Below are 11,682 nucleotides of genomic sequence, written 5' to 3'. Positions count from 1 at the left end.
CCGGCCCCGCCCCCTTCGCGGCCCCACCCACTCGGGTCCCGGGCGGTTGACTGGCAGGGTCCGCGCTCCGCCCCTGTCCCTCATTGGCCTGCTGCGGCCCCACAGGCTGCCCCGATTGGCTGTCGGAACTCCAGCCGCGCCCGCCGGTTGGCCACCCGGCCGTTGCCCGGGCGACGCGAGTTGTTGTGGTTGCGCGCCGCGCCGGGAGTTGGTGATTGGCCCCGCCGCCCGCCGGGTAGACTTTGGCCTCTGGCGCCGCGGGAGGTGCCCACCCGACCCTCGGCGAGCAGGTGAGCGGGGCGGGCAGCCAGGGGTCTGGACGGGGAGGGGGTCACCTGGGAACCCGCTGTCCTCTGCTGTACGCCTGTTGGGACGCGCACGCCCTGCCCGAGTGATGACACGTCTGCATTTGGGTCAGGTGGAGGCGGACGGACAGGCAGAGCGGGGTGCGGACCTGGCCTCTGCAAGAGCTCAGCCCGGCGCGGTGCCCTGCCTCCCGGCCCATCTCGAACAGGGACCCCGCGTGTCTCCCGATTCCCTGCTTCCCGGCCCATCGCGAACACCGACCCCGCGTGTCTCCCGGCATGAGGAACGCCAGCAAGGAGCTGCCTGGCGCCGGCGGCCGCTACGCTCCCTGCGGTGAGTGCCCAGCCCAAGGAGCCCGCAGCCTCTGCTGCTGGACAGCTCCGCGCCCGGCGTCCCGCGTGCCTGTGGACAGACCACGTGATACCCCCAAAGACAGGGGCACAATGTGTGCTCCTGTACCCCGGTGTCACAGCAAGGCTGAAAGGGAAATGTGGGGGGCGGGGGCGGGATAGTCCTTTTCCCCCCATTTTCAGAAACAAAAGGAAACAGAAAACCGAGTTAACTTTGTCCCCTCCTTAAGTGTCTGGACACAGAAACCGGGTCCCCTGGAGGTGGTGTGGCTTTGCGCTTAGCAGGGTTTGAAGCTGGGCGGGGGGAGGGCGGAGGCCTGGTGCCAGGGCTGTTCTTGCCTTGGTGCGGTTGCTGCCCATCCTGGGAAGGTCTGGAGAGGGGGTGGAGGCGACCCAGGAGCTGGTGGCCAGGGGCAGGGTGGGGCGGCCGGCAGGCTCAGCCTCTTGCTCGGAAGAGGGACAGAGCTTGGCCTTCATGTGATCTAGCAACCCTTCCAGTCTGAGCTCTGACTGTGACCCCCGGGGGACAGGGGGACAGGGGGACAGGAAGCATGGCGGTTTCCCCTTCTCTGCCACAGGCTCTCAGCCTATGCGTGGCCTCTGGGGCCTCAGTGAGCGGCCTCCCTGTATGACGAAGCCCTGAGATAAGCACTTGTATACACTAACGTTTAACCTCAAAGCAGCACGACGAGGTATCATTAACCCTGGTTACAGGTGAGGGAGCTGAGGCACGGGGTCCGAGGATGCTGCCGGAGGTCACACTCCTCACAGGTGGCCCCTCTGCCCAGCTGGACCCCTGTTCCCTGAGGCCTCGGCGGCCAAAACAGGGGAGCAGTGTCTCTGGGAGCCCCTGTGGGGTGTGGCTGTGCCACGCAGCTCTGTGCTTGGAGACGGGAGAGCTGCCGGCCAATCCTTCTCTCCGCAGCTGTCTCCTGGCTGACAGAGGAGGGCGGTCATAGAAACCCACACCAGAGTCAGTGACCTGGGGCCACGCAAGGACTCATCACCTTTGAGCGACAGAAGCTGCAAGATGATTCTTGTCCCCTTCGGTTGTGTGTGTGGTGGTGACCGTGGGGCTCAGTGGGCAGGGCCCTGGCTCTCTGAGCTCCTTTGCACCCGGTTATAATGGCGGACCCAAAGCTTCCAGTAATGAGAAGAACGGGGCTCTGTGTTCCCTGTGGATTAATTAGTCATCAAGACACAGAGAGGGAAAACGGAGCGAGACGTGCGTGCCTTCCCTCTGAGAGAGAAACGATTCCACCGGAATGCCAGCTGCGTGCGTATGAAGCTCCTAAACTCGCGATTCTTGGCGTGATTCTCAGGGAGCGTTCTACCCCTCCTTACACCTTCCCCCGTGGGTTCCCTCCTTCTCGCAGCGGCAGTGGCGATGCAGCTGATCACTGCCCCCCGGCAATCGGCAAGACTTCCGCGTTAAATATTCACTTGCATGCAGTGAACCCAGCTCTATTCTAAGGAGAAACCGCATGTCTAAGCCTTTCGCTTAGCGGGCGGGGCCTTTTTGCTCACGGAGTCCCTGTCTGCTGATGCGAATCGGTCAATTCAGACCAGTTTCCTGTGTGCCTGCTGTATAGGCAGGGCTCTCCAGAGCCACAAAATCAACAGAATGTTAGAGAGAGAGAGAGAGAGAGAGAGAGAGAGAGAGAGAGAGAGAGAGAGAGAGAGGGGTTAAGAACAGGCTTACACAGTTGTGAAGCAGGCAGGTCCGATACCTGCAGGGTGGGCAGCCGCCTGGGCCCTGCAGAGCTGGTGCTGTAGTCCTGGGTCTGAAGGGAGCTGCAGGCTGAATTCCTCCCCCTGGGAACCCGGTCTTTTCTCCTACGTCCTTGTCCTTGAACTGATTAGGTGCAGCCCACCACAATGTGGAGGGCGACCTGCCTTTCTCAGAGTCGGCAGATCTGAGTGTCAGTCTCACCTCCCCAGCATGTGCGTCCCGTGGTCCCAGGGACAATGGGACCCTTCCCGACACAGCATTCTCCCAGGCAGCCGGCCACACCTACCCGAACCTCACTGCAATGACCCAACCTTGGCCGCCTCCTCTCCCTAGACTGGTATTACCACCTCCCCGTGAAGCGATCGGAGAAGGCTGTGGACGCCCCGCCCATGTCCCAGATCCCAGGCCTCAGCGAGCTCCGGGACACCCCCAGCGGGCACCTGCTGGGGACTCGGAGATACTGGGTCAAAGACACAGACTCAGAGTACGTGAAGTTGGCCAAGCAAGGCGGCCGGCCTGGTAAGCACCCAGCGCTCGGTCTCTGCCCTGGGGGACAGCGGTGGGCCATCCGCCCTCATCCCTTCCTATGAAAGTCTCCCTGACCGAAGCTGGTGGGGGTGTCAGGCTGTTGGAGATGAGGTTATGGGGCAGGTGGGGGTGTCAGGCCCTTGGAGATGGAGGTTATGGGACAGGTGGGGGGTGTCAGGCTGTTGGTGATGGAGGTTATGGGGCAGGTAGGGGTGTCAGGCCATTGGAGATGGAGGTTATGGGGCAGGTGGGGGTGTCAGGCTGTTGGTGATGGAGGTTATGGGGCAGGTGGGGGTGTCAGGCTGTTGGAGATGGAGGTTATGGGGCAGGTGGGGGTGGTCTCTCCCCAGCGATGGGCTGCCTCTATGAGAAGTTGGGCTCCATAGACGGGACCTGGAGTTGGCCCTGGGGGACTTGCTCCCACCTTTGCCGTGATTCTCATCTCGCGGTCTCACAGTAGAGCCTCAGGGAGCTGCTCCCGGGCAGAGTTCACCGGCCTGCGGACCGGCCTGCGAGGTGCCTGTCCCTGTGGTTGCTCTTGTCCTGAGCCTCATGGGTTCTGAGCAGTGGCACCTGGTGAGCCCAGCTGTGGTTTGAGGAGAGGGCACCCCCTGGCTCACCAGGGGAAGGAGAAATCGCAGGGGGCACTGAGGGTGCTGACCATTGTGTTCTGGCTGCCTTGACCCTCCAGAACAGTGGTTCTCAACCTGTGGGTCGCGACCCCTTTGGGGGTCGAACGACCCTTTCACAGGGGTTGCCTAAGACCATCAGAAAACACATATATAACTACATATTGTTTCTGTGATTAATCACTATGCTTTAATGATATTCAATGTGTAACAATGACATTGGGGGTCACCACCACATGAGGAACTGGATTAAAGGGTCGCGGCATTAGGAAGGCTGAGAGCCACTGGCCCAGAAGGTTGTCATGGGGAATGAAAACCAAAATGACAGCATCTGGCTGCGATGTTAAAGGGCCAGAGCAAGCCCTCAGGCTCATCCACATGAAGCACCCAGCGCAGGCCGCCCGCTCTGGCCGGGGTTCGAGGACAGGAGGGGTCAGCCGGCAAATCTGATTAGCGATGTGTCCGCCTTAACCTCCAGCAATGGCGGTGAGAGGACTAACGGGGGACAGAGATGAGCTAGAGAGCGGGGTGCCGGCGGGGGTGCCGGTGGAGGCGGTGATAGGGACAGAGCAGAGGGGAGGAGAAGGCAGATGGGAGGATGAAGGTGAGCCTGGGGATCTGGCTGAAGCCTGCAGCAGAATTGGTCCTGTTCTTGCAGCTATTCTCAGCGTCAGAAATGTGTAAAAATCGAAAGTTAAACTTCTCTTACTGAGAGTAAGAAGGCAGTCGTGTTGGCTGCCGCCATTGTTCCCCTGTTCCTACCTTCCCTTTGCTGCTGAAACCGACCCTCAACCACCACCCCCCCCCCCGCGCCCCCGCCCTGCAAAGCCCTTGGGTGGGCATGGGGAGGACGGGCAGCGAAGGCCAGAGCAACCAGAGAGGAGGCAGGCGGGTGGCGCTGGCCAGGACGACTTCTCCGTGAACTGCTGTGGGGTCAGGGACAGCCCCTCGGAGGCAGAGGAGACCAGACTGACCCAGGCTGCAGGGCGAGACCTGAGGAGTTCTGCCCCCTCAGATGTCAGCCTGAAACGACCACCCACCCGCGGACAGGGGTGGGTGCTGGAGGCCGCAGATGCCTGCTTAGGCGGGGGTGGGGGTAGGGGGATAGGGGGTGTGGGGGGGATGGGCGAGCATGGGATGTCCCTCCTCAACACCAGGCAGGACGCCCTCAGCATGTGCACAGGGGGCTGAGGACCAGGGCCACCTGGTTCCTATAGCCCCGGAGCCCAGAGCCAACCGGGAGGTCAGCAGCCCTGTACCCTGTGCCCGCTGGCCGTGGGTGTGCCCAGGGACGGAGCCGCTCACCTGCCCCTTTGCTTTGAGATCTGCTGATGCACCTGGCGCCCGGCTCCAGGAAGGGTTCGCCAGCTGCCTACTCCCTGCCCGACTGGTACATCCACCACAGCCAGCCGCCCGCGGCCAGCCAGAGGCGGTGAGTCCTTCGTCCTCACAGGAGAAGGGAGTTGAACTGATTTTTAAAAAACACCTGTGATTTCTGGCTTCACCTCAGGATTCTGGGAAGCAGGCCCTGGAGGGAAGGGCTGGAGGCCCCAGGAAAGGAGAGAGGGTGGTGCTACCTGAAGACAGGCAGAGGGAGATGGAGGGGGAGGGGGAGGGGGAGGGGGAAAGATAGAGGAGGGGGCGGGGCAGATGGAGGGGGAGGGGGGAGGGGAAGATAGAGGGGGAGGGGGAGGTAGAGGGGGAGGGGGGAGGGGAAGATAGAGGGGGAGGGGGAGATAGAGGGGGTCGGGGAAGGGAAGATAGAGGGGGTGGGAGATGGAAAGGGAGCTGGAGAGAGGAGCTGGAGGGGGAGGGGGAGGGGCAGATGGAGGGGGAAGTGGAGAGAGGAGGTGCTGGAGGAGCTGGAGGGGCGAGGGGGAGGGGAAGTGGAGGGGAAGTTGGCCAGAGGAGATGGAGGGGGAACTGGAAGGGGAGGGTGGAGGGGAGATGAATGGTAAGGGGGGAGATGAGGAAGCAGCGGGCAGCTGACTGGGGGTCTCCCTGGGTCTCTGCAGGGGCCTGGCTGCCTACATGCCGGACTACATGGTTCACAAAGAGTTTAACCCCGACCTGGCCAACGGGAATTACGAGTCCCGAAGGGGGCCCTTCGACTTTGACGTGAAGACCATCTGGCAGAGAGAGGCCGAGGAGCTGGATACGAAGAGAAAGGTGACGGCGCCCTCACAGAGGCCTCTGCAGGGGTGGGATGTTGCCGCTGGTGCTGGTGCGTCTCCTATTGCCGGTGAATCACAGGCTCTGAACTTTAAACTGGGGTCTCCTGAGAGGCAACGGGCCGCCCAGCCCTCAGCGGGCCTGGGCGATTCTCGCATCACCCCTTCCTCCTGGGAGTCAGCGTGGTAGCCGGCACCCCTGGGGCCCGACCTGGCTCCCCCGCGGCACAGGCAGCGAGAGCCAGGTGTGGTGTGCAGACCCCTGGTTGCTCATGGCTTGTCTTACCCTTCGCTTGTTTCTCATCTTGGTGACGGTCATGAAGCCATTGCCAACCCTCGCAGACAGGTTGTGTGGATGCGGGCAGGCTGTGTGGACGAGGTCAGGCCGTGTGGATGGGGGCAGGCTGTGTGGATGCGGGGAGGCTGTGTGGACAGGCAGGCCGTGTGGATGCAGACAGGCCGTGTGGACGCGGGGAGGCTGTGTGGTTGAGGGCAGGCCGTGTGGTCAAGGGCAGGCCGTGTGGACACGGGCAGGTTGTATGGACACACAGGCCGTGTAGATGTGGGCAGGCTGTGTGGACGTGGGCAGGTCGTATGGACAGGCAGGCCATGTGGACGCGGGCAGGCCGTGTGGGAGGCAGGTGTTCACTGCACGTCCGTCGGATAAACACCGACCAGCTGGGTCATGGCACGGTCATGTGGACCTTCATGAGAAGTCGCCTGCACTGTGGCCGCATCATGTTCCGGCCCCGCTCCCCACGGCACAGGGCAGCTGGGTGCTCCACGCCCTCACGCCCTTGCCCTTGTCGGGGTTTGAGCCGTTCTGGCCGGTGCCTCCCGTGGTGGCTTAAACGGCATCTCCCGGGGCTGGTGATGCGTCACGCATCTTTTCATGTGCTCCCCCACCCCCAGCATCTTCGTCGGTAAAGCATCTGTCCTAATCTCACCCATTTTAATTTTAATTAATTAATATTTTTTAAAAAATTGATTTCAGAGAGGAAGGGAGAGAGAGATGGAAACATCAACGATGAGAGAGAATCATGCATTGGCTGCCTCCTGCACGGCCCCCCACTGGGGATCGAGCCCGCAACCCGGGCCTGTGCCCTGACCAGGAATCTACCCGGGACCTCCTGGCTCATAGGTCGATGCTCAGCCGCTGAGCTCTGCCGGCCGGCTTGGCCATTTTAAATCAAGCCTGCTCTCTGGCGGCTGGAGAGTCCCTGGTGTCGCCTGGAGACCCTTCCCCGGACCCGAGCCCGACCTGCATCTGGTCCCCGTCGGTGGCTTGTCTCTTCCTTCCTTCTCTTCACACTGTCTGGGGGAGAACAGAAGTTCTTGGTCTGGATAAAGTCTGATTCATCTGTTTGTTTCATTTATGACTTTATATCTATGAAATCTCTGTCTGGCCCCTGGTCACAGTCTTTCCCTGGGACTTGGACTAAAAGTGTCACAGCTCCCCTCCCCCCACCCCCAGCATCGTCCTTCTTGCCAGCACGCCCAGCTTTTATTTCCGGAGGAACCTTCCCATCACCCCCCGTGCCTGTCACTTGCCGGGTCCCTGGTTCTATTTCTGAACATCAGCCCCACCCTCCTCGGTCCGTGCCCACCTCCGCTCTGCCAGGACCTCCTCCTCCTCAGCTCCGTGCCTTCCCGGTGGCCACAGTCCCCCTTCCCTCCTCTGTGCCCCCCGGAGTTCTTGGGCTGCAGCAAGCCCGCTACCTCAGGCACACATGCTCGGTGCCTGGTGGCGGGGCTGTGCCGAGTGACGCACCAGCAGGTCCCTCTCTGCCCTGGCTGGACGGCAAGGAGCCCACCTTCAGCCCTGTCCACTCTGTCAACGGCTCAGGGAGACCCCGGACCCCAGCCGGGGCTGCCGCCTCCAAGCTGGGACCCTGCCCTCCCCCGGTATTTCCCGCCTGAGCTGCTCTGCCTCCCTCCTCAGCCATGGCGTCTTCGCTGGAGCAGCGGTGCTGTGAACGCAACGCCGTGGTCTCCTCACCGCGGTGTTGACAGGGTTGCCGCACTGCGTGGCACCGTGGCTCGTGTGTGTGTGTGTGTGTGTGTGTGTGAGAGAGAGAGAGAGAGAGAGAGAGAGAGAGAGAGAGAGAGAGAGACACACACACACGCGCTGTGCCGGCTGCGAGCCGCCTTCTCCCTCGGCGCCCGGCTGCTGAGCGCTTTTCACTGAACCAGGGTTTGTGTGTTTCTCTCCCAGGTGAGGCTCCCCGCCATTCACTCCAGGTCCCCCAGCAAAGCGGGGCCCCCGCTGGGCCCCCGAGATCCTGCAGGACGTAGGCTCTCCTTCCCCCCCATGTAAGTGCTGGGGCTCCCACGCTGGCGGGCTCGGTGGGGTTTGGTCTTGCGTCCACGTGACCAGTGACCGAGAGGCAGCCACACGCTGGCTCCCGTGGGCCCGAGGACAGCGGTTCCCACCACGTGTGGAATATGGCTCTGAGGTTGCAACTTCCCAGTGCCCGGCCTGCTGCCTGCTGCTCCGGTTCCCTCTCAGCAGGAGGCATCTCGTCACTCGCCTCAAATTGTGCTGCAATTAACGGGTCAGTTGTCTAATTCTTCAGAGAGAGAGAGAGAGAGAGAGAGAGAGAGAGAGTCCGTGATGTCTTAAGGAACAATAAGCATCTAATTTATTGTCAGGATGTTTGCTGAGAACTCAGAATTGCCATTAACCTTGGTACTTCTGCTTGTCGTTGATTTCTCTCGTTCCCAGGCCTGGTAATAAAACCAGTTCCCCCACCAACTTCTCCAAACTCATCAGCAACGGCTACAGGGATGAGTGGCTGCAGCAGCGAGCCGACGCGGACAAGAGCACCCCACAGCCGTCCCCAGCGCCCCCAGCGCCCGAGTCCCAGAAGGACCTTGAGGGGCAGGATGCTGAGCAGCTCTCAGACCCGGAGGCTCCGGAAGGCTCTGCAGAGGCTCAAGGTGAGGTGCACCCAGCCGGCCCGGGCCCGGGGCTGCCCCGGAGGAAGGGGTGTTGTCCTGGTACCCACTGGGCCCTGGCCCCACGCAGCCCCACGGGACCCCAGGTGGCCAGCCAGTTCTGTTGCCCACACACCCTCCCCCCACTGTCTGGCCGATACGTGAGCGGTTCCCACCAGCTGCTGCCAAAAGTGCACTTTTGAGCTTTACAATGGCCGTTGTGTCCGGTGATGTATCGTCAGTAACGCAGCCTTTTATTAGAAGCACTAATTCTTTTAAAACGTGGTCTGCTTCATGACATTGAACAACGAACGTGCTTGTTCTTTATTCCAGAGTCTTCTCCAACAAGTGAGTGTTTTTAGAACGGTATTTGCATTGAAACACAAAAGAGGTTGGACACGAACATCAAGGAAGTTCTTCAACCTGCAGCCGAGGCCGCCCAGCCGCCCTGGACGTCCCTCCCCAACCTGCACGCACTCCAAGGGCGACGCTGGCCGAACAGCCCAGTCCTAGACCCAGGGCTTGGGGGCGGCGAGAGGAGAAGCACGTACACTATTATCACAAGAACCTGTTGCTTTGTTTTTATGCACAAATAACACACAGTGCAGTTCAGAGACGTGCGCTGCGTCCCACACCAGTGAGGTGCGAGGGCGGCGATGATGGAAAGGCCAGGGCCCAGGGCCTCGCCTGCAGGGTCAGGATTTTAGCATCGTTTTGGTGCAGTTTCACACATAGAATTACTTCATCACTGACCAAACAGATAACCTCGCCAAGAACTATCGTTTAACATCGTATAAGCTTATACACTTTCTTAAAAAAAAGTTTTTTTTTTTTTAATTGATGTCAAAGTGGAAGGGAGAGGGAGAGAGAGAGAGGGGAAACATCAACGGTGAGAGAGAATCATGGGTCAGCTGCCTCCTGCACACCCCCTACCGGGGATCAAGCCCGTAATCCGGGCGGGCACGCGCTCTGAATGGGAATGGAACCCTGACCTCCTGGCTCATAGGTCGGCGCTCAACTGAGCCCCTCCCCCGGCTGGGCTGGCTTTCCTTTATTTAAAATTATCGGCTACACTGTTCCACTTCCCGTCCACTCACGGCTGCGCTCTGCATTGCAGGTCCAGGCTCCGCTCGGGCCACAGGGACGCCCACTGAGCCCAAGTAACCGAGCCCAGGATGTGGGAGCATCACCTTGCGACTCCGATGGCTAGATATGAGCCGACCGTGTCTCGGCCATGTTTACAAGGCTCCTGCTCTGCGTTACCAATATAGATTCTCATGAAATAATTGTGTTCAAACAGATTTGACGTCACTGTGGTGCAGGCGGCGCGAGGGGGGCGGTTTGCTCCCTGCATTTCTCTGGGGTGCTAAGGAGGGGCCTTTGGGGCGCCATGCCTCCCCCACCCGGGAAGGCCCAGCATCTGGGACCCACTTCCTCCCCATCACCAGCTGGCATCACCCGGACGTGGGTCCCCCTGCTGGTGACATTTCCATTGAAGGCTGCAGACTTTAGCTAGAAGAAACTCAGACTCTCCCTTGATGGGGCCCTGTAATCTCTGCAGAAGTCATTTTTCTGTTAAGAAATTAATTCCAGAATATTGGGATGTTCTTTATATCGAGAAAAGGATTAACTTATGAGACCTCAAAGTTTCAAACCTTTAATGTAGAAGCACTGGGGCATTTGCAAGTTTTAAATGTTTGCTAAGTTTTCAATAAACTGGGATCTATACGATTAAACATATATTTTGTCCTTCAAGTAAAAATGTCTTTAATTTCAGTATTTAACTTAGTAGTCTTCGCAAAAATTCTTTAGTGGACTGGCTTCTCTCGTTTTATAAATGTTGTTACTGTTTGTATGCAATGAGCAGTTTTCACATTTACGAGTACATTTCACTCACTCATAAAATAGTCGTTTTCTAATGAAAGATTGCCAGAGACAAATAAGGTCACCAAGATTTTAGCTTCGTTCCTGGAGTAATGCATCATGTCCTAGCTCACCTGATGAGAAGTTTCCAATTAGTTTTTTCAATGCGATGTTAAGTGAGCTCACGTGTCTATATTGTTTGGTCAAACCGACGTCACTGGGGAATGCACGCGATTGAATAGGAGGAATGCAGCATTTTAATGGACTTATTTTCCCTCTTTTCTTCCTCTCCTCCTCCTTCCTCTCCCTCAGCTCCAACCTCATTCTCAAACATCCCCACCCTAAGAAAAATACTGGGGAACAGGTACCAGTAACTTACAACTGTCTTTTTAAAATATATTTTATTGATTTTTTTTTACAGAGAGGAAGGGAGAGGGACAGACAGAAACATCCATGAGAGAGAAACATTGATCAGCTGCCTCCTGCAGGCCCCCCACTGGGGATGCGCCCACAACCAAGGTACCGGAATCGAACCTGGGACCCTTCAGTCGGCAGCCCCACGCTCTATCACTGAGCCACACCGGTTAGGGCACAACTGTTTTTTTTTTTTTAAATAATAGACAACCTCAAACCCATATGGTGGGGACATAAAGTTTACATAGGTGCTTTTTAGAAAAAAATGTTTATATATATATTTTTTTAGAGACAGGAGGGGAGAGGGAGAGACAGAAACATCAATGATGAGAGAGCATCATTGATGCGCTGCCTCCTGCACGCCCCCTCCTGGGGATCGGAGTCAGCGCCGGACCGTGTCCTGACGCGAATCGAACCCTCAGTCCGATGCTCTCTCCACCGGGCCAAACGGGCCAGGGCCGCAAGGACCGAGTTCTCACTTGACAAGCCAGTCTTCCGCGTTAGATTTCCCGGCTCCTGGAGATGGAAGTTCCTCCCCCGCTGCCCCCTCGCCCCCCGAGCAGCAGACAGGGCGCCCCCGCCCCGCGCGCCCTCGGGAGGGTATTGGCCGCAGGTGGCCGCGCGGTCCGACCGGCAGCTCCGCGCCTCGGCCGGTGGCTGAGCGGATGGTCACTTCCTCCCCCTGCGCCCGCGGCTCCCGGCTGGGAAGGTCCTCGACGGGGTACGAGGCCGGGGCGACCCGCTGGGCGCAG

General features: G+C 59.2%; 1 protein-coding gene across 2 annotated transcripts; it reads left to right on the top strand.

Moving 5' to 3' along the window:
- Positions 1 to 158: 158 nt before the first annotated feature.
- Positions 159 to 10,829, top strand: C10H7orf57 (chromosome 10 C7orf57 homolog). Of its 2 annotated transcripts, XM_059655951.1 has the most exons (9): positions 159 to 290; positions 419 to 639; positions 2,722 to 2,907; positions 4,869 to 4,977; positions 5,561 to 5,714; positions 7,932 to 8,029; positions 8,442 to 8,656; positions 8,987 to 9,001; positions 9,771 to 10,829. In XM_059655951.1, exons 2-9 carry the CDS (start codon positions 585 to 587, stop codon positions 9,815 to 9,817), a joined length of 879 nt encoding a protein of 292 aa, XP_059511934.1. In that variant the 5' UTR covers positions 159 to 290; positions 419 to 584; the 3' UTR covers positions 9,818 to 10,829. The 2 variants fall into 2 exon arrangements, with proteins under 2 accessions (XP_059511934.1, XP_059511933.1); XM_059655950.1 differs by lacking the exon at positions 159 to 290 and having other exon boundaries at positions 322 to 639.
- Positions 10,830 to 11,682: the final 853 nt, after the last annotated feature.

This window comes from Myotis daubentonii, chromosome 10 (assembly GCF_963259705.1).
Source record: "Myotis daubentonii chromosome 10, mMyoDau2.1, whole genome shotgun sequence".
Lineage (NCBI taxonomy): Eukaryota > Metazoa > Chordata > Mammalia > Chiroptera > Vespertilionidae > Myotis > Myotis daubentonii.
This window is presented reverse-complemented; position numbering and strand designations above follow the sequence as displayed.

What these genes read in the sequence shown, in the direction of transcription:
- C10H7orf57 (XM_059655951.1), top strand. Translation starts at nt 585, where the DNA reads ATGAGGAACGCCAGCAAGGAGCTGCCTGGCGCCGGCGGCCGCTACGCT. An exon ending in AGCTGGATACGAAGAGAAAG is followed by an intron (nt 5,715 to 7,931) that starts GTGACGGCGCCC and finishes TTTCTCTCCCAG; the next exon opens with GTGAGGCTCCCCGCCATTCA. An exon ending in AGGCTCTCCTTCCCCCCCAT is followed by an intron (nt 8,030 to 8,441) that starts GTAAGTGCTGGG and finishes TCTCGTTCCCAG; the next exon opens with GCCTGGTAATAAAACCAGTT.